Source organism: Staurois parvus, unplaced genomic scaffold (assembly GCF_062004578.1).
Source record: "Staurois parvus isolate SC_StPar_1 unplaced genomic scaffold, SC_StPar_1.0 ptg000512l, whole genome shotgun sequence".
Classification (NCBI taxonomy): Eukaryota; Metazoa; Chordata; class Amphibia; order Anura; family Ranidae; genus Staurois; species Staurois parvus.
Window position 1 is genome coordinate 847,144 of NW_028318308.1, and position 21,274 is coordinate 868,417.

Genomic DNA, 21,274 nt, shown 5'->3' on the forward strand with positions numbered 1-21,274 from the left:
TCGCTGACTATTCGCAGGAAGTATCCAGCAGACGTATGGCCTTTCAACCCATATGTGCCACCCTGCACCAGAAAGGCATTAAATTCACTCTGGCATACCCTGCCACACTACGTCTGCTGACCCCATCAGATGAACCGAAGGTTTTCACTCATCCGGAAGAAGCTCTGCAATACAAGCAAGCCCACATAAATGCTACTTCTGACTATCAAATATGTCTCATATCAACCAAGTTCCAGGCCCCAGGGACCAGCGTAGTCCAGGTTGAGTGGTTGGGTATACCCACCTCCCCAACCTGTCACATCTCTGGCTCCTGAATCATTGTACGAGGTGACAGCCAATCCCTGATTCTGGAATCATATGGGGTGGTTGGGATTTTGATATCTCCAGCTGTCACTCCCAGTGTGGTATTTCACCAGCCAGTCCCACCGGTAACCCTGATCGTGGTATGGAGCAACATGTGGAAAAATGTGAAGTTCTCTCCTCCACAATGGTTTCTATCATTTGTTTATGTTTTCCTGGGCCCCTGTTGGACCTCACTTGTTTTATTCCACCCTCCTCGTCCTTCTCTTGCTGACGTTTGCTTTACCCAGGAACCTACTTTCTTGATTATTAGACCAATACTAGTATTGAGAACTACGCACCGGAGGTGGAAGAGGTCAGAGACAATAAACTTTGCATTATGTTATGTCATTGTAAGATCTGTCGCTGTTATGCTATGATGATTCGTATAATTTCTTGGAATGTTAAGGGCTTAAGATCCCCCCCATAAACGAATGGCGATACTACGCACCTGAGGCAGATAAAGACAGATATAGCATTGCTACAAGAAACACATATGACCCAGGCTGATTTTACATGCATGAAGAAAATTTGGGTAGGACAGGTCCATGGATCCCCATCTGTCAAAGGCAAAGCAGGAATCATGATCCTTATACACAAACGACTCTCACCTGAGGTTATGACTACAGAGGTAGATGAAGAAGGCTGTCTGATCATTGTACATCTTCGGATAGGCACCACAACTTTAGTCCTTACTAATATTTACGCTCCCAACTCACCCAACAAAATATTTTCATCAAAATGTATCCTCACGGGTATCCAGATACCTACACTTCCCTCTCATCATGGGTGGAGACTTTAGCTCCCTCATGAGTGGGAGGAAAGACAGAACAAAAGCAGGTGACGCATCTCCGCCAGTTCCCTTACATTCCTCTCCCTCCGCCATCTTGCTCACACACTTCGTGGAAGCACTGCAACTGAGAGATATCTAGTGGTTGTCCCACCCAGAGGGAAAGGAATACACTTTCTACTCCCCTGTCCACCACACCCTCTCTAGAATAGACTACCTCTTCTGCAACTCCCCTCTCCTACAATCAATCACCAACTCTGACATTCATGCCATCTCGGACCACTCTCCGATATCCATACCTATAGCACACATGAAATCAAACCAGTCCCTTGAATTTGGTGCTTCCCTTCCTATCTAGCCAACAACCAGGAGCTCTCCAAGTGATTTCTGACACTTGGGCAGATTTTACTGATACAAACGCTGCCCAAAAATCCAACCCTAACATTCTGGGAAACTGGCAAAGCTGTGCAACGGGGGAAAGTAATTGCATTTGCAGCTGCATACAAAAAGAAAATATACTACAATTATCGGGCAGCAAGTGCTCGTCTGAGAGCTGCCAAAGCTAACCTTGCTGAGAAAAACTCACACAAAAACAGAAAAACATGGCTGGAAGCCAAGGATCATTTCAATCTTTGGACTAAAGCCGAGTAAACTATATATCAGTCCTATTTGGACCTCCAATACCATACATTCTGCAACAATCCAGGTAAACTACTCGCTCATCTATGCAAAAAGCCCTTTTCACCCAATTCACAGCTTTGAAAGACTCTATACAAGATACTCCGGAATTGATAATTCAAACTTTAGAATAGTTTTATGCCCAGTTGTATGGACCAATCCCAATTGACCTGAAGGGAGCACAAATGTTTCTAGAACGCCTCTCCCTCCCTCAAGTAGACCCGAATGCTCTGGCCTCTCTTTACACCCCAATCTCCCCACAAGATATCCAGAAAGCTATAGTATCCCTGGCTAACGGCAAAGCACCAGGCCCGGATGGTTTCACCTCTCAGTTTTATAAACTAACAACTAAGTTCTTTCACCAACCTATTATTATTATACAGGATTTATGGCGCCAACAGTTTGCTCAGCACTTTACAATATAACGGGAGACAATACAGCAACAATACAGTTCAATACAAGAGTGTTAGGAGGGACTGATCCTGGGAGCTTACAATCTAGGAGGGAGGGGCTAGTGGTACAAAAGGTAGTAACTGTGGGGGATGGACTGGTAGGAAGAGTAGAAGATTCCATTATTAGCTGAGGGCAGGATAGGCTTCCCTGAAGAGATAAGTTTTCAGAGATCGCCTAAACGTGAGCAGAGTAGGCGATTATCTGTATTTCATAACACACAAACAGGAGGGATTACCTGCCCACCAGCTTCCAAGCACATATAAAACTGATAGCGAAAAAGGGCAAAGACCCCTCTGACCCAGGCTCCTATCATCCAATATCCTTGCTAAACCTAGACGCTAAAATTCTGTCTAAGATAATAGCAAATAGATTGTCCTCCATAATGCCCTCTCTTATACATTCATCTCAAGCAGGTTTTACCCAGGGATGGTCAGCGGCGTCCAACATTCGTAAGGTCCTGGCAGTTTTAGAATATGCCAAACACAATCTCAGTAAAGATATAGCAATGATCTCCCTAGACGCCGAAAAGGCTTTTGACAATGTTAACTTTACCTGGCTACAAATGGTTCTCCATAAATTGGGTTTCTCAGGCCCTTTTACACACTTGATTGAGACTATGTATTCTGCACCCATAGCTAATATTATAGCAGCTGGTCGTGTATCTAACCCTATTCATCGACATAAAGGGACGAGACAAGGATGCCCCTTGTCCCCCCTTCTTTTCAACCTAGCTTTGGAACCTCTTGCACGCTTTCTTCTATTCCAATCCCAGTTACATGGGGTCGAAATGGGGCAACAGGCCTCCATATTGCCTTATTTGCAGACAATATATTGATAATCACTTCTGATGGGGAAACCCAAAACTCATGGGTTTCAGTAACATTTTGACTGCTGAAGCTGGATTGAAAAGTAATTGTTTATTATACAAGCATGTAGCTAGACCTTCATGCAGGGAGAGCAGAACAATACATGGTGTTGGATTCAAAGTAATGCTCTATCTAACTAGGGCCCTCTAATACAATTTATATGCTTTTCCAATGGGTGGTACCTGACTATCTGGTCTTTCTGTCAAGAGCCATCTGTGTTTTTGGAGAAACTTCTGAGGTGTGATTATTTGTCCACATGTAAATGTCCATCAAGTTTGACAGGTCCTCAAAGGCTGTGACAACAATCTTGTAGTCAATAGGTGGTGAGAATGCTGTGGAACTGGAAGCAGGAGTGAAGTGCCAGATGTTGAGCCAACAGGAGAGGGCATGAGGTGTGAAACTGGTTTTTCTCATACAGTCCAGAAAAATAAATAGGTTGTTAGGCCATCTAATTCAATACCAATGTATTTCATATTTATATCTAAAATGGCTGCTCCATTTTTCCTTACACTTCCAACCCAAGCTCAGACATTCCTCACACTTATGAAATATTCTCCACCTTTAAACACTGTTCAGGATTACGTATACATTTTTCAAGAAGTGAAATCCTCCCTCTTTATCATGCTCGGCCTCCCACCTGGATGCTGAACTCAATTTTCGCCTTAGCCAAGGACCACATAACATACTTGGGCATCAAGATAGGGAAACTTCCTTCCTCACTATATCACTTAAACTTTACACCAGTAATAGGCAAAGTCATGGGAGAGTCATGGGAGAGTTAGACATGTGGAGGGCCTTGCCTCTATCACTCTTTGGGAGATCTCATTTGTTTAAGATGGTCAGTTTCCCCAAGCTTCTCTATCCCCTCCAAACGATACCCTTTCTGTTACGTCATGGAGACATCTTGAAACTGAACAGGACGATATCCAATTTCCTAAGGCAGGGATGTCGTCCCCGTATAGCTTTACACAAGCTCATTCTCCCGAGGAGTTAGGGGGGATCGGAACTGACCAACGTCAGAGTCTGCAAACTTTCATGTTTACTAAGAGTATGTCTGGACTGGCTGGTCTGGGTGTCTAGATATTCTAACTATGATCTGGAGACTGATATGGTACACCTATATAGCTTACAGGCACTGCTCCATTGCAATGTCAGTTCTCTCCCTCCTCATCTAAAACATAATTTATTGGTACAGGACACATTGATAGATTGGAGAGAAACCAGATGCAAGCTAGAAGTGTCCCCATGGATTTCCCGGTATCTTCCGATACATAAAAATCCCTCCTTTCCTCAGTCACAGCAATACGCGGCCTACGCTACGTGGATGTCCCATGGCCTTGAAAATTGTGTGCAATTTTTTGATGTATCCTCTGGTTCTCTGTTGCCTTTCTCACAAATCATGTCACAGAATAATCTACCCTCTCACCACTTCATCTACGTTCTCCAAGTTATGAACTTTGTTAAACACTTTGCCCCGGATAAATCTCTCAGATTCCGTACCTCATTAATCGATACTCTTCTGTCATGCCGGCAATTTAAGATATCAGATGTCTACTCCACTTAACTTACATTTTAGCAAGCCTCTGGAATCCACGTCCACGACTTCTTGGGTGTAGGACTTCCAGAATGCATTCACAGTGGATCAAATAATTGCAGGTCTAAATAACACCTGCTCGTTTGTATTGAGCAAATTCTGGCAAGAACAGCTTAAAATTGTACATCGGGCATATAGGCCTTACAGTTTCCCCAAGTCCAACCAAATCTGTCCACTTTGTAACCTCAACAAGCCTTCTCTCCTGCATAGGTTATGGTCATGCTCTGCCATATCTATGTTCTGGTCCCAAGTGGAAAACTTAGTCGAGACGAATATAGGTCTCCAGCCATCTCAGAACCCTCTTCATCTCATTTTCAGGAACCTGGACTACTCCACTGACCAGTCTTCTAGTCGACAATTTGCACTTACCCAAAGGCACAAATCATGGTTGACAAGCTGCCTCATGTCTGCCAGGAGAGCCATTCTAAAGAAATGGACTTCATCACACCCACCAACTATAGCAGATATAAAACAGGATCCAAACAGCTTTCTTCATAAAGAAAAACTGGATCTTCAGGTCTCTGGCTCTTGCTCTAAAGATACCTTCAACCATAAATGGCAAAAATATATAGTCAGAACCTTTCCCACCTCCGACCATTCCGACCTTCTGACATGATAAAAAAATAGTCTGCTCTATCATTTAAATGCCTTAGGCCTGGTTGTTAGACATAGGGCTACTGTACATAGGGTGTCCATATGGCTGTCTCATACCGCTTCCCTGAGTTTGTGTTTGCTACACGCTTACTCGGTCTGATACAATATGGTCTTAATGATGTGATAATGCTATGTATATGTATAAAAAACGTGCAGCGCTAAAAATATTAGGATCAAATAAAAAGGTACCAGTAAATAAGAAGAGGATAAAATCATGAGAAATGTTCATAAAGTGACTAAAGGTGCTCATGGGAATCCTGCGTTCTCCTTAAATCGGTGCTTGTGCAATCAGGTATAGAAGAAATGCGCACTCACCGGACCGCATAATAAAATACACGTTTGTATAATAAATCCTGATGTCATCAAGGTCATCTGAGATAGGACAGAAATGGGGTTGAATCCCTCACAGGGTGTATGAATCCTGGGACTTTAAATGATGATCAGGAGGATACCAGAGTTCCCCTTAAGGGATGGATGGGTGCAGCTCACAAGGTGTACAGGAAGCTCCCTCTCTGGAAACTGGATACTGGGTTGTCTGAAAATCAATGCTCCCCAGGGGAGTTAAAGCAGAGATGTACCCCTAGTGTAGTAATTAATGGTAATTTAATTGAATGTATAAAAGCATCCAGGTAAATCATCAAAGTAAAAGCATCCAGGTAAATCATCAAAGTAAAAGCATCCAGGTAAATCATCAAAGTAAAAGCATCCAGGTAATGTAATCAATAGCTTTGTGAAAATATCCAATAGGACTAACCGTCCTCACTCAAATATGGCCGCCGGAGCTCCGGCGACGTGACGTCACGGCATTATTGGCTCCTTCTTACGCGTTTCGTACACTCGCACATCGTCTGAGGGAAACACCAATAACGCCAAGCCGTGCGCTGTCAGTATATATAGACGATGGAGCATGCGCATTCCACAGGCGCCATCTTTAGAGAGACCAGACTTAGTGCGCACGCACGGCTAAGCGGGCGCCATTTTTCCATGGATCTTTATCGGTCATAGTACAATGTAATGACAGCTGTGAGCGTCAGCATTAATATTCCGGGGAAAGAATTAAAAACAGTCATATTTAAGAACAGGGTCAAAGTTTCAATGCTAATATAGATATTAAAAGGTAATAAAAGATAAGAAAAACCCCAATAAAGAAGGATATAGATTATGTGTCCCAATGCGTTTATGTTCCACGGAAAAAAAACACACAGTCTCTTCACATATAGAAAAATACAGTTAGTCAACAGATAATAATGTGCCCTAATAAAAGTCATACTTATATTAAAAGTCATAAATATCTAGCATATGAGACACAAAATGTATAGAACAATTAATATATAATTATGAGGTAGTGATAAAACATAATACATAATAAAAAAAATATATATATACTGTAAATACATTTAATATAAATAAACAAAAGTTATTTGAGGTTTATCTGGTTACCTTGGTGCATAGCGGCTGACCTTTTATATGTGCGCTCGCATATGCCTACTACTTAATGCTATGTATATGATTTTGGTCCCTCCTCTCGGGAAAAGCTTTGATGTTCTTCTAGTCATTCCCGAGTACAAACTGTCTGAGGTTCCGGTCTCTAGATCTTTCTACTTGCCTTCTTAATCTTTCCTTTCTCTTACTTCTCTATCTTTTCTTTAATATCATTCTCACCTTCCCCCCATCTCTGTTTGAATCATTTATTGCCTCGATTCTCATTTGATTGTTTGCATTTTATTCCTTCTATTGTAACAGTTATAAGATGTTTATACTGATGTCATATCTATGCAAGCATACTTTGGAATTGACAAAAATCCAATAAATATTTCTTTAAAAAAAAAAAGAAAAAAAGAAGTATATGTCTGATTGTGATGAGGGGACCCAAAAGACTGTCACTGATGGGCTGGTATCTTTATTACAAATGGGATTCCATTTATGTTGAAGATTCCTTCAAGACTGGATCTGGTGGGCTGGTAATCCTATTAAGTAGTTAGGTAAGACATATCTGCTTGTGATGAGGATTCCACCAAAACTGTCTCTGGTGGGCTGGTATCTTTATGAGTAAAGGGATGTCCACAGGTGATGAGGATTCCACCAAAACTGGCTCTGGTGGGCTGGTATCTTTATGAGTAAAGGGATGTCCACAGGTGATGAGGATTCCACCAAAACTGTCTCTGGTGGGCTGGTATCTTTATGAGTAAAGGGATGTCCACAGGTGATGAGGATTCCACCAAAACTGTCTCTGGTGGGCTGGTATCTTTATGAGTAAAGGGATGTCCACAGGTGATGAGGATTCCACCAAAACTGTCTCTGGTGGGCTGGTATCTTTATGAGTAAAGGGATGTCCACAGGTGATGAGGATTCCACCAAAACTGGCTCTGGTGGGCTGGTATCTTTATGAGTAAAGGGATGTCCACAGGTGATGAGGATTCCACCAAAACTGGCTCTGGTGGGCTGGTATCTCTATTAGGATTGCAATGCCTGCTTGTGATGAAGATTATTTCAATACTGGCTCTGGTGGGCTGACATCTCTATGAGGAATGGGATGTCCACAGGTCATGAAGATTCCACCAAAACTGGCTCTGGTGGGCTGATATCTCTGTTAAGAATTAAATGCCCGCTTATGATGAGAGAGGTCCTCCAAAGGACCATCATTGAGTAACTTCAGGGATGGCATCTGTTACTGGAGACGAAGATTTTCCAACATGGTACTGAGTGGGGTTTTGTATTTTCTGGCCACTCAGCATGTGCACCTGTAGTCATGACATGAAAAACCCGGTTCACATCACGAAACGTCAACATCTGCCTAGTCTCTGCTTGGACGGGTTGCCACTTGTCTCCGTTTGTTCTGAATCATGCAATCCTGTAGTAGACACAAGCACAATTCCAGTCATTATGTGAGGTTCATCCAATACAAAGAAATAAAGATAGAATAGGTAGGCACTATATATATATATATATATATATATATATATATATATATATAAGGATTGCAATGCCTGCTTGTGATGAAGATCATTTCAATACTGTCTCTGGTGGGCTGGTATCTCTATGAGGAATGGGATGTCCAAAGGTGATGAGGATTCCACCAAAACTGGCTCTGGTGGGCTGATATCTCTATTAGGATCGCAATGCCTGCTTGTGATGAAGATTATTTCAATACTGGCTATATATATATATATATATATATACCAAAATCATAATACAGTACAATAATCCCTATAACTAATCACTCTATATAGTGTAAAGCCCCTAAAACTTTGGCCAACTGTAGTGACCCCAGACAAATCTTGTCTCAGTGTTGTTCTATTCTAAGTGAAGCTGCCCCTAATTAAGTGTGATTAACACTTACAACATACAAATAAAATATAAATAGCTAGGCGCTACATTTGCCCAAACAATAAACTTCATAGAGTGCAATAAGTACAAGATTAGTACCACCTGAGGGTTATCTCAATTTTTGTCCATGCCAAAACTTTAGCCTACAGGATCTGGTATTCCCAGGTGGTCCCCCATCCAGGTACTGCTTAAGTCTGACCCTGCTTGGCTTCGAAGATCAGATAAGAGTGTTCATAACCGTGAAGTGTAGAGGACTCACTTACCAGATCCTTTGGCCCCAGTTATAATGGTCAAATGCGCCTTTGGTTATATAGGGAACCACCCTTTCTTGTTGGATTCTCCATTTTCTCCCTCTAAATCTCCATCGGTTATAGCCAGATATACGGGATTCCAATAGATTTTCCAGTAATATACTTTGAGTTGGTTTTAGATATTCCTCCCATGGGAATGCAGCCGGCCAATGAATGAATCCGACAATGTTTCCACCACCATGTTTCACAGTTGGGATGGTGTTCTTGGGGTCATAGGCAGCATTCCTCCTCCTCCAAACACAGCGAGTTGAGTTGATGCCAAAGAGCTGGATTTTGGTCTCCTCTGACCACAACACTTCCCACCAGTCCTCCTCTGCATCATTCAGATGTTCAGTGGCAGACTTCAGACGGGCCTGGACATGTGCTTTTTTGAGCAGAGGGACCTTGCGGGCACTGCAGGATTTCAGTCCTTGTCGGCGTAGTGTGACACCAATTGTTTTCTTGGTGACTGTGGTCCCAGCTGCCTGAAGATCATTGACAAGATCCTCACGTGTAGTTCTGGGATGATTCCTCACTGTTCTCATGATCATTGACACTCCACGAGGTGAGATCTTGCATGGTGCACCAGACCTAGGGAGACTGACACTTGTTTTGTGTTTCTTCCATTTGCGAATGATTGCACCAACTGTTGTCACCTTCTCACCAAGCTGCTTGGCCATAGTTTGGTAGCCCAGTCCAGCCTTGTGTAGGTCTACCATCTTGTCCCTGACATCCTTGGACAGCTCTTTGGTCTTTGCCATGGTGGAGAGTTTGGAATCTGATGGTTTGATGGCTCCTGTGGACAGGTGTCTTTTATACAGGTAACACAATGAGATTAGCAGCACTCCCTTTAAGAGACTGCTTCTAATCTCAGCTTGTTACCTGTATGAGAGACACCTGGGAGCCAGAAATCCTGCTGAATGATAGGGGATCAAATCCTTCTTTCTCTCATGAACATGCAGATCCGTCATCATTTGTTAGACGCATTTCTGCTGAATTTGTTGTTGTATTCTGTCTCTCAGTGTTACACCGAACATTCCATTGTTAGACCGATCATTTCTGTGTGAGGGGCGAACATTCCATTGTTAGACCGATCATTTCTGTGTGAGGGGCGAACATTCAGCATCAGCAGGGGAGCAAATACACATTTCCTGCACTGTATGTTTTTAAAGGCGGCTGCTTTGCACTTCAAGCCTCGCTTGCACTTAGCTATTCCTGGACCCGGAAGTGACTTAATTACACTTTCTGGGCGAACTTGTCTGATTCATTCATTGGCCGCCTGCATTCCCATGGGAGGAATATCTAAAACCTAAAGTATATTACTGGAAAACCTATTGGAATCCCTTATATCTGGCTATAATCCATGGAGATCTAGAGGGAGAAAAATGGAGAATCCAACAAGAAAGGGTGGCTCCCTATATAATCAAAGGCGCATTTGACCACCATAACTGGGGCCAAAGGATCTGGTGAGGGAGTCATCTACACTTCACGGTTATGAGCACGTGGTGAAGATCAGTCACATTTATTTTTTATATATTTTTATTTATTTTTTTTCTATTTTTTGGGGGATTTATTTTTTTTTTACCCTCTTTGGAATTTTTTATTACTCTATTTTGGGACAGTTACAAGAGTTGTCATTATATTCATGGTTTTATTATTTACTTCACATGTTCACTATTGGTTGAATTGCTACGCGGAGGGGTTACAATATCTTTTTGGTCTAAGCGCACTTAGCCGCCCACGGCCACATCACCCTGAATGCGCCCGATCTTGTCTCATCCAATACAAAGCCCTCATATGGTAGCAGAGAATGAACTGGCCATTAACACCTTGTTAGTATGTGTGTGTGTGATGACATCCCTTTCTATATGAGGAACGCCGTTGACCAGAATGACCTTACTAAACTTGGCAGCAAACATGTGCAAATGTCAGCATGTATATCTAGGGTGGGAGTACAGACAAAAATAATGACTTTCTAAAAGATGGAACATAGGCACCCCCCCTCCCCAATATCTCACAGCACTGCCTGGGTCTCTCAGATCGGTAATAGAGTGCTCAGCCAAAACTGCCAAAATAATTATTCAGGATACAAAGAAAACCCCACAGGTAACCCAGGAGAAATACAGGAAAAAGACAACGTGGTTGTTTTGAAGGAGCACAATACGACAAAACTTGAACAAAAATGAGCTGCATGGTCAAGTTGCCAAAAAGAAGCCTTTACTGCAACAATGCCACAAGAAAGCCTGGAGAGGTGTGTCAAGGTATTGTCTGGCATATTGTAACCGGGCTTTTTTGTGGCATTGGCACGGTAAAGGCTTTTGTTTGGCAACTTGACCATGCAGCTAATTTTTTGTTCAAGTATTGTTGTACTGTGCTCCTGAAAAAAAAACAATCACACCGTCTTTCCTGAGCAGCCTGTGTTTCTCCTGAGGTTACCTGTGGGGTGTTTCTTTGTATCCCGAACAATTCTTCTGGCAGTTGTGGCTGCAATCTTTCATTGTCTACCTGACCTTGGCTTGGTGTCAAGAGGTCCCCAAACTATCCACTTAATAAGTGATTGAACAGTACTGACTGGAATATTTGAGGCTTTGGATATCTTTTTTAATATCCTTTCCCATCCTTATAAAGTTCCATTACCTTGTTACGCAGGTCTTCTGACATGTCTTTTCTGCTCCCCATGCCTCAGTATCTAGCCTGCTCAGTGCATCCACGTGAGACCTAACATACTCACTGACTATTTATACACTGACACTAATTGCAATTTAAAAAGCCACAGATGTGGAGAAACAAACCTTTAATTGCCATTGTACCCTGCGCGTGTCACCTTGTGTGTCTGTACCAAGGCCAAACATTCCGGGGGGAGGGAAACTATTGATCTGGGCCATTTGGGGGGATTTCTGTTATCATTAGGATTTAAAAAGCAGCCGAACAACGATGTGATAATAAATGGCTTCGTACCATCACTATCCTTAAATAAAAGATGTTTTTTTTGGCATGATCAGTCAGATTTTCAATATCAATGCCAAAATGTCAGCATTTCTGCCAGGGGAGGGAGACTTTTGAGCACAACTTTACTGTGCTTCATTTTACAGTGTAGGACCCTACCCTTGGAGCTCAGAGAGTAACCGGGCTACCAGACATTTGTCTACCGTATAATAATGAACTCATAATGTGCGACATATTATACTGTATATTTAAGGTATTTTAGGTTGTTGTTTGGAATAGTCTAGTCCAAATAACGGCGTCACAGTGGCTTAATGGTTAGTACATCTGCTTTGCAGTAATGGGTCATGGGTCATGGGTTCGATTCATGACCATGGCGCCTCCTACACGGAGATTGCATGTTCTCCCTGTGCTTGCGTGGGTTTCCTCCCACACTCCAAAGACATGCTGGTAGGTTAATTGGCTCCTGTCTAAATTGTCCTAGTTTCATCCCTGGCCATGTGGGATCTCCTGCATAGTGGGGGTTGGGGAAAGACCTGGCAACCTACCCTGTAAAAATAATTGCTAAGAGTATTCATGAAAAAAGTTGCTTATGAGTGACGGTCCGTGCAATCGCCAAGGGTCGGATACGACTGAATAGATAGATCAAGTCTAAATAAGGGCAAAAACACACATTGATTTTATCATTGGCACCTTGTCTATTAGCCACTCATTTTCTGACCCCTGGTCAGTGATGGTCAGCAGGAGACCCATGTTCTGGAAGGGAGTACAGATGGCCAGAAAACCAGTGTTCCGTAAAGAGGAAGGATGTAGTAGGATGGGAAAGAGATCTGTCTGATGAAAGAGCTAGTGGGAGGGCAAGTGAACCGTCTTTTGGAAGGGAGATTGAGAGAGTCTAAGTTGCATGTTCTGGATGAAGCAGTGGAAGGATAGGCAACCAGTATTCTGGAGGGTGAGCTGAATGTGCAAGATAACCATGTTCTTCGCAGCAGAGTGGATGGGCAGGAGACAAATATCTTGGAAGGATCCTTGAGGGCACAGAAGATCCTTTTTCAGGAAGGTAGGAAGGATGGGCAGGAGATTCATGGTGTGGAAGGAACAGTAGGAGGACAAGCAGCCCTTGCTCAGGAGGGGACAGTGTGTGTGTTTGTGTGGAGGGGGGGGAGTTTTAGAGAACTGTGTTCTGGGTGGAATATTTGGAAACTAAGAGATTGTGTAATGAACAGTCAGTGGTAGAGCATGGGAACCATGTTCACAAAGTGTCAGAAGGTAGTGTAGATGAACTCTCCATTTATGAGTGAACTAGTAGCATACAGAAGCCATTGACTACAGGCCTAAGTATTGCTCATTCTGTTACTGTAAAGGTATGCAACTGCTTATGTGTCTACAACAAATTAGCTGAACATTTTGGCTATTATAGCGTGTATGGTGTGGTAAAGTAAACTTCACTTCAAATATCGAAAATGGTAATGGTTGAACTGGATGGACATTTGTCTTTTTTCAGCCAGACTGACTGTAATGTAACTATGTAACTATATCCAGCATGAACAGGAAAAAACACGGGTTGTCCTTGGCACAATTAGTTATAGTTTTGCAGATCCCTTTAAGGCGTATCAAGTGGTAGATGACCAATCCAGTAGCCACTCATCTCCTTTTTAAACACCACTTGCCATATTTAATAAACAAACACATTATCTCAGCTACATTTACCTCACTTATTGAATAATGGTGATCCAGTATCATCCCAAGGAGCTTCATTGGACCCATCACCACTCTAACTCACATTCCATGCAATACATCGGAGGACAGAGGAATAACATGTTCATACATTGGTATTTGCCCTCTTTAGCTTTGCCAAGATCCTCTTTAGCTTTGCCAAGATCCGCTCCTTCCTCACCCCAGACACCACCAAATTTCTAGTACACTCCCTCATCATCTCACGCCTTGACTACTGCAACTCCCTCCTCACTGGCCTACCCAAGTGCAGGCTCTCCCCGCTCCAGACCATCCTGAACTCAGCTGCCAGACTCATCCACCTTACCACCCGCTCCACCTCTGCCACCCCCCTCTGCCTCTCCCTCCACTGGCTCCCGATTGCCCAACGCATCAAATTTAAACTCCTTACCCTGACCTACAAAGCCGTTCACAACACTGCCCCTGACTACCTCACCAATCTGGTCACCAGGTACCACCCTACCCGTACCCTTCGCTCCTCACAGGACCTCCTTCTATCCTGCTCCCTGGTCTCCTCCTCCCATGCACGACTGCAGGACTTCTCCAGGTCCTCCCCCATCCTCTGGAACTCACTGCCCCAATCCATCAGACTGTCGCCTTCTCTATTCACATTCAGGCGCTCCCTCAAAACCCATCTCTTCAGGGAAGCCTACCCCACCCTCACCTAACGGCCATCCTCCCTCATTCCTCCTACCACTTCATCCCCCCCAGCCACTTCCTACTGTACCTTTACCCCCTCCCTCCTAGATTGTAAGCTCGGAAGAGTAGGGCCCTCTTACCCCTCGTACGCTGTCTGTCTTTGTTGTACTGTGCCATGTATTGTCCCCCCCTATTGTACAGCGCTGAGCAAACCCTTTGGCGCTATATAAACTCGTAGTAATAATAATAATAATAATAATAGCTGATACAGTGAATGGAACAGAGCTGTAAAGAGAAGAATAGAGATGTCCTTACCAGGTAGAAGCAGGAGGCCAGTATCATAGCTTTCATCGTCACCTCCAGGTCCATTGGAAATGTGACCGTGTATTGACTTCCCTCACTTGTTATCATCCCCACCACATGCTGTTCATCCGGAGATTTCACCTTTCGGGAAAAGAGTCACAGAGATGTCAGAGACAGAAATCCCAGCAGATAAAAAAAAATACAAAAAAATAAGGACTATCAGAAAAACACCCATCTAAAAAATAGCCAACAATAACTGTTATTTTTTATCTCTAAATTCCAATGTTTTATGCAATAGCCTGAGATGATTTCAGTTGGGTACACTCGATGAAGAGAAGGAGATGGCGGTGGATGGAGGTGATGACAGTCGGGTACACTAGATACAATAGGGAAGGAGATGGCGGTGGATGGAGGTGATGACAGTTGGGTACACTAGATAAAATATGGAAGGAGATGGCGGTGGATGGAGGTGATGACAGTCGGGTACACTAGATAAAAAATGGAAAGAGATGGCGGTGGATGGAGGTGATGACAGTTGGGTACACTAGATACAATAGGTCAGGGGGTGGCAGTGGATGGAGGTGATGACAGTTGGGTACACTGGATACAATATGGAAGAAGATGGCAGTGGATGGAACTGATGACAGTTGGGTACACTAGATACAATATGGAAGGAGATGGCGGTGGATGGAGGTGATGACAGTCGGGTACACTAGATACAATAGGGAAGGAGATGGCAGTAGATGGAGGTGATGACAGTTGGGTACACTAGATACAGTAGGGAAGGAGATGGCGGTGGATGGAGGTGATGACAGTTGGGTACACTAGATACAATAGGGAAGGAGATGGCGGTGGATGGAGGTGATGACAGTTGGGTACACTAGATACAATATGGAAGGAGACGTTGTTGGATGGAGGTGATGACAGTTGAGTACACTAGATACAATTGGGAAGGAGATGGTGGTGGATGGAGGTGATGACAGTTGGGTACACTAGATACAATATGGAAGGAGAAGTTGTTGGATGGAGTTGATGACAGTCGGGTACACTAGATACAATTGGGAAGGAGATGGCGGTGTATGGAGGTGATGACAGTTGGTTACACTAGATACAATAGGGAAGGAGATGGCAGTAGATGGAGGTGATGACAGTTGGGTACACTAGATACAATAGGGAAGGAGAAGTTGTTGGATGGAGGTGATGACAGTTGAGTACACTAGATACAATAGGGAAGGAGATGGCGGTAGATGGAAGTGATGACAGTTGAGTACACTAGATACAATTGGGAAGGAGATGGCAGTGGATGGAGGTGATGACAGTCGGGTACACTAGATACAATATGGAAGGAGAAGTTGTTGGATGGAGGTGATGACAGTTGAGTACACTAGATACAATAGGGAAGGAGATGGCGGTAGATGGAAGTGATGACAGTTGAGTACACTAGATACAATTGGGAAGGAGATGGCGGTGGATGGAGGTGATGACAGTTGGTTACACTAGATACAATAGGGAAGGAGATGGCGGTGGATGGAGGGGATGACAGTTGGGTACACTAGATACAATAGGGCAGGGGATGGCAGTGGATGGAGGTGATGACAGTTGGGTACACTAGATACAATAGGGAAAGAGATGGCAGTGGATGGAACTGATGACAGTTGGGTACACTAGATACAATATGGAAGGAGATGGCGGTGGATGGAGGTGATGACAGCCAGGTACACTAGATACAATAGGGAAGGAGATGGCAGTGGAGGTGATGACAGTCGTGTACACTAGATACAATAGGGAAGGAGATGGCGGTGGATGGAGGTGATGACAGTTGGGTACACTACATACAATAGGGAAGGAGATGGTGGTGGATGGAGGTGATGACAGTCGGGTACACTAGATACAATAGGGAAGGAGATGGCGGTGGATGGAGGTGATGACAGTTGGGTACACTAGATACAATAGGGAAGGAGATGGCGGTGGATGGAGGTGATGACAGTCGGGTAAACTAGATACAATAGGGAAGGAGATGGCAGTGGAGGTGATGACAGTCGGGTACACTAGATACAATAGGGAAGGAGATGGCGGTGGATGGAGGTGATGACAGTCGGGTACACTAGATACAATATGAAAGAGATGGCGGTGGATGGAGGTGATGACAGTTGGGTACACTAGATACAATAGGGCAGGGGATGGCAGTGGATGGAGGGGATGACAGTCGGGTACACTAGATACAATAGGGAAGGAGATGGCGGGGGATGGAGGTGATGACAGTTGGGTACACTAGATACAATATGGAAGGAGATGGCGGTGGATGGAGGTGATGACAGTTGGGTACACTAGATACAATATGGAAGGAGAAGTTGTTGGATGTAGGTGATGATAGTTGAGTACACTAGATACAATAGGGAAGGAGATGGCGGTGGATGGAGGTGATGACAGTCGGGTACACTAGATACAATATGGAAGAGATGGCGGTGGATGGAGGTGATGACAGTTGGGTACACTAGATACAATAGGGCAGGGGATGGCAGTGGATGGAGGTGATGACAGTTGGGTACACTAGATACAATATGGAAGGAGATGGCGGTGGATGGAGGTGATGAGAGTTGGGTACACAAGATACAATAGGGCAGGAGATGGCAGTGGATGGAGGTGATGACAGTCGGGTACACTAGATACAATAGGGAAGGAGATGGCATTGGATGGAGGTGATGACAGTCGGGTACACTAGATACAATAGGGAAGGAGATGGCGGTAGATGGAAGTGATGACAGTTGAGTACACTAGATACAGTTGGGAAGGAGATGGCAGTGGATGGAGGTGATGACAGTCGGGTACACTAGATACAATATGGAAGGAGATGGCAGTGGATGGAGGTGATGACAGTTGAGTACACTAGATACAAGAGGGAAGGAGATGGCGGTAGATGGAAGTGATGACAGTTGAGTACACTAGATACAATTGGGAAGGAGATGGCGGTGGATGGAGGTGATGACAGTTGGTTACACTACATACAATATGGAAGGAGATGGCGGTGGATGAAGGGGATGACAGTTGGGTACACTAGATACAATAGGGCAGGGGATGGCAGTGGATGGAGGTGATGACAGTTGGGTACACTAGATACAATATGGAAGGAGATGGCGGTGGATGGAGGTGATGACAGTCAGGTACACTAGATACAATAGGGAAGGAGATGGCAGTGGAGGTCATGACAGTCGGGTACACTAGATACAATAGGGAAGGAGATGGCGGTGGATGGAGGTGATGACAGTCGGGTACACTAGATACAATAGGGAAGGAGATGGCAGTGGAGGTGATGACAGTCGGGTACACTAGATACAATAGGGAAGGAGATGGCGGTGGATGGAGGTGATGACAGTCGGGTACACTAGATACAATATGGAAGAGATGGCGGTGGATGGAGGTGATGACAGTTGGGTACACTAGATACAATAGGGCAGGGGATGGCAGTGGATGGAGGGGATGACAGTCGGGTACACTAGATACAATAGGGAAGGAGATGGCGGGGGATGGAGGTGATGACAGTTGGGTACACTAGATACAATATGGAAGGAGATGGCGGTGGATGGAGGTGATGACAGTTGGGTACACTAGATACAATATGGAAGGAGAAGTTGTTGGATGGAGGTGATGATAGTTGAGTACACTAGATACAATAGGGAAGGAGATGGCGGTGGATGGAGGTGATGACAGTCGGGTACACTAGATACAATAGGGAAGGAGATGGCAGTGGAGGTGATGACAGTCGGGTACACTAGATACAATATGGAAGGAGATGGCGGTGGATGGAGGTGATGACAGTCGGGTACACTAGATACAATATGGAAGAGATGGCGGTGGATGGAGGTGATGACAGTTGGGTACACTAGATACAATAGGGCAGGGGATGGCAATGGATGGAGGGGATGACAGTCGGGTACACTAGATACAATAGGGAAGGAGATGGCGGGGGATGGAGGTGATGACAGTTGGGTACACTAGATACAAATATGGAAGGAGATGGCGGTGGATGGAGGTGATGACAGTTGGGTACACTAGATACAATAGGGAAGGAGATGGCGGTGGATGGAGGTGATGACAGTCGGGTACACTAGATACAATATGGAAGAGATGGCGGTGGATGGAGGTGATGACAGTTGGGTACACTAGATACAATAGGGCAGGGGATGGCAGTGGATGGAGGTGATGACAGTTGGGTACACTAGATACAATATGGAAGGAGATGGCGGTGGATGGAGGTGATGAGAGTTGGGTACACTAGATACAATAGGGCAGGAGATGGCAGTGGATGGAGGTGATGACAGTCGGGTACACTAGATACAATATGGAAGAGATGGCGGTGGATGGAGGTGATGACAGTTGGGTACACTAGATACAATAGGGCAGGGGATGGCAGTGGATGGAGGTGATGACAGTAGGGTACACTAGATACAATATGGAAGGAGATGGCGGTGGATGGAGGTGATGATAGTTGAGTACACTAGATACAATATGGAAGGAGATGGCGGTGGATGGAGGTGATGACAGTTGAGTACACTAGATACAATAGGGCAGGAGATGGCGGTGGATGGAGGTGATGACAGTTGAGTACACTAGATACAATATGGAAGGAGATGGCAGTGGATGGAGGGGATGACAGTCGGGTACACTGTATACAATTGGGAAGGAGATGGTAGTGGATGGGGGGATGACAGTTGGGTACACTAGATACAATAGGGAAGGAGAAGTTTTTGGATGGAGGTGATGACAGTTGAGTACACTAGATAGAATAGGGAAGGAGATGGCGGTAGATGGAAGTGATGACAGTTGAGTACACTAGATACAATTGGGAAGGAGATGGCAGTGGATGGAGGTGATGACAGTCGGGTACACTAGATACAATATGGAAGGAGATGGCAGTGGATGGAGGTGATGACAGTTGAGTACACTAGATACAATAGGGAAGGAGATGGCGGTAGATGGAAGTGATGACAGTTGAGTACACTAGATACAATTGGGAAGGAGATGGCGGTGGATGGAGGTGATGACAGTTGGTTACACTAGATACAATATGGAAGGAGATGGCGGTGGATGAAGGGGATGACAGTTGGGTACACTAGATACAATAGGGCAGGGGATGGCAGTGGATGGAGGTGATGACAGTTGGGTACACTAGATACAATATGGAAGGAGATGGCGGTGGATGAAGGTGATGACAGTTGGGTACACTAGATACAATATGGAAGGAGATGGCGGTGGATGGAGGTGATGACAGTCAGGTACACTAGATACAATAGGGAAGGAGATGGCAGTGGAGGTGATGACAGTCGGGTACACTAGATACAATAGGGAAGGAGATGGCGGTGGATGGAGGTGATGACAGTTGGGTACACTAGATACAATAGGGAAGGAGATGGCAGTGGATGGAGGTGATGACAGTCGGGTACACTAGATACAATAGGGAAGGAGATGGCGGTGGATGGAGGTGATGACAGTCGGGTACACTAGATACAATAGGGAAGGAGATGGCGGTGGATGGAGGTGATGACAGTCGGGTACACTAGATACAATATGGAAGAGATGGCGGTGGATGGAGGTGATGACAGTTGGGTACACTAGATACAATAGGGCAGGGGATGGCAGTGGATGGAGGGGATGACAGTCGGGTACACTAGATACAATAGGGAAGGAGATGGCGGGGGATGGAGGTGATGACAGTTGGGTACACTAGATACAATATGGAAGGAGATGGCGGTGGATGGAGGTGATGACAGTTGGGTACACTAGATACAATATGGAAGGAGAAGTTGTTGGATGGAGGTGATGATAGTTGAGTACACTAGATACAATAGGGAAGGAGATGGCGGTGGATGGAGGTGATGACAGTCGGGTACACTAGATACAATATGGAAGAGATGGCGGTGGATGGAGGTGATGACAGTTGGGTACACTAGATACAATAGGGCAGGGGATGGCAGTGGATGGAGGTGATGACAGTTGGGTACACTAAATACAATATGGAAGGAGATGGCGGTGGATGGAGGTGATGACAGTTGGGTACACTAGATACAATAGAGCAGGAGATGGCGGTGGATGGAGGTGATGACAGTTGAGTACACTAGATACAATATGGAAGGAGATGGCAGTGGATGGAGGTGATGACAGTCGGGTACACTAGATACAATAGGGAAGGAGATGGTGGTGGATGGAGGTGATGACAGTCGGGTACACTGGATACAATAGGGAAGGAGATGGCGGTGGATGGAACTGATGACAGTTGGGTACACTAGATACAATATGGAAGGAGATGGCGGTGGATGGAGGTGATGACAGTCGGGTACACTAGATACAATAGGGAAGGAGATGGCAGTGGAGGTGATGACAGTCGGGTACACTACATACAATAAGGAAGGAGATGGCGGTGGATGGAGGTGATGACAGTCGGGTACACTAGATACAATATGGAAGGAGATGGCAGTGGATGGAGGTGATGACAGTCAGGTACACTAGATACAATAGGGAAGGAGATGGCAGTGGAGGTGATGACAGTCGGGTACACTAGATACAATAGGGAAGGAGATGGCGGTGGATGGAGGTGATGACAGTCGGGTACACTAGATACAATATGGAAGAGATGGCGGTGGATGGAGGTGATGACAGTTGGGTACAC

The 21,274-nt window shown here is 44.8% G+C and overlaps 1 protein-coding gene across 1 annotated transcript in view; it reads right to left on the minus strand.

Moving 5' to 3' along the window:
* Positions 1 to 5,958: 5,958 nt before the first annotated feature.
* The window catches only part of LOC149451881 (phospholipid scramblase 1-like), a 50,319-nt gene continuing 35,003 nt past the window's right edge, over positions 5,959 to 21,274 (minus strand). Inside the window, exons 6-7 of the mRNA XM_089690057.1 lie at positions 14,623 to 14,751; positions 5,959 to 8,225 (exon numbers count right to left, since the gene is read on the minus strand). Coding sequence (XP_089546183.1) covers positions 8,169 to 8,225; positions 14,623 to 14,751 — 186 coding nt within the window. The 3' untranslated portion in view covers positions 5,959 to 8,168. The remainder of the gene's footprint in view (positions 8,226 to 14,622; positions 14,752 to 21,274) is intronic.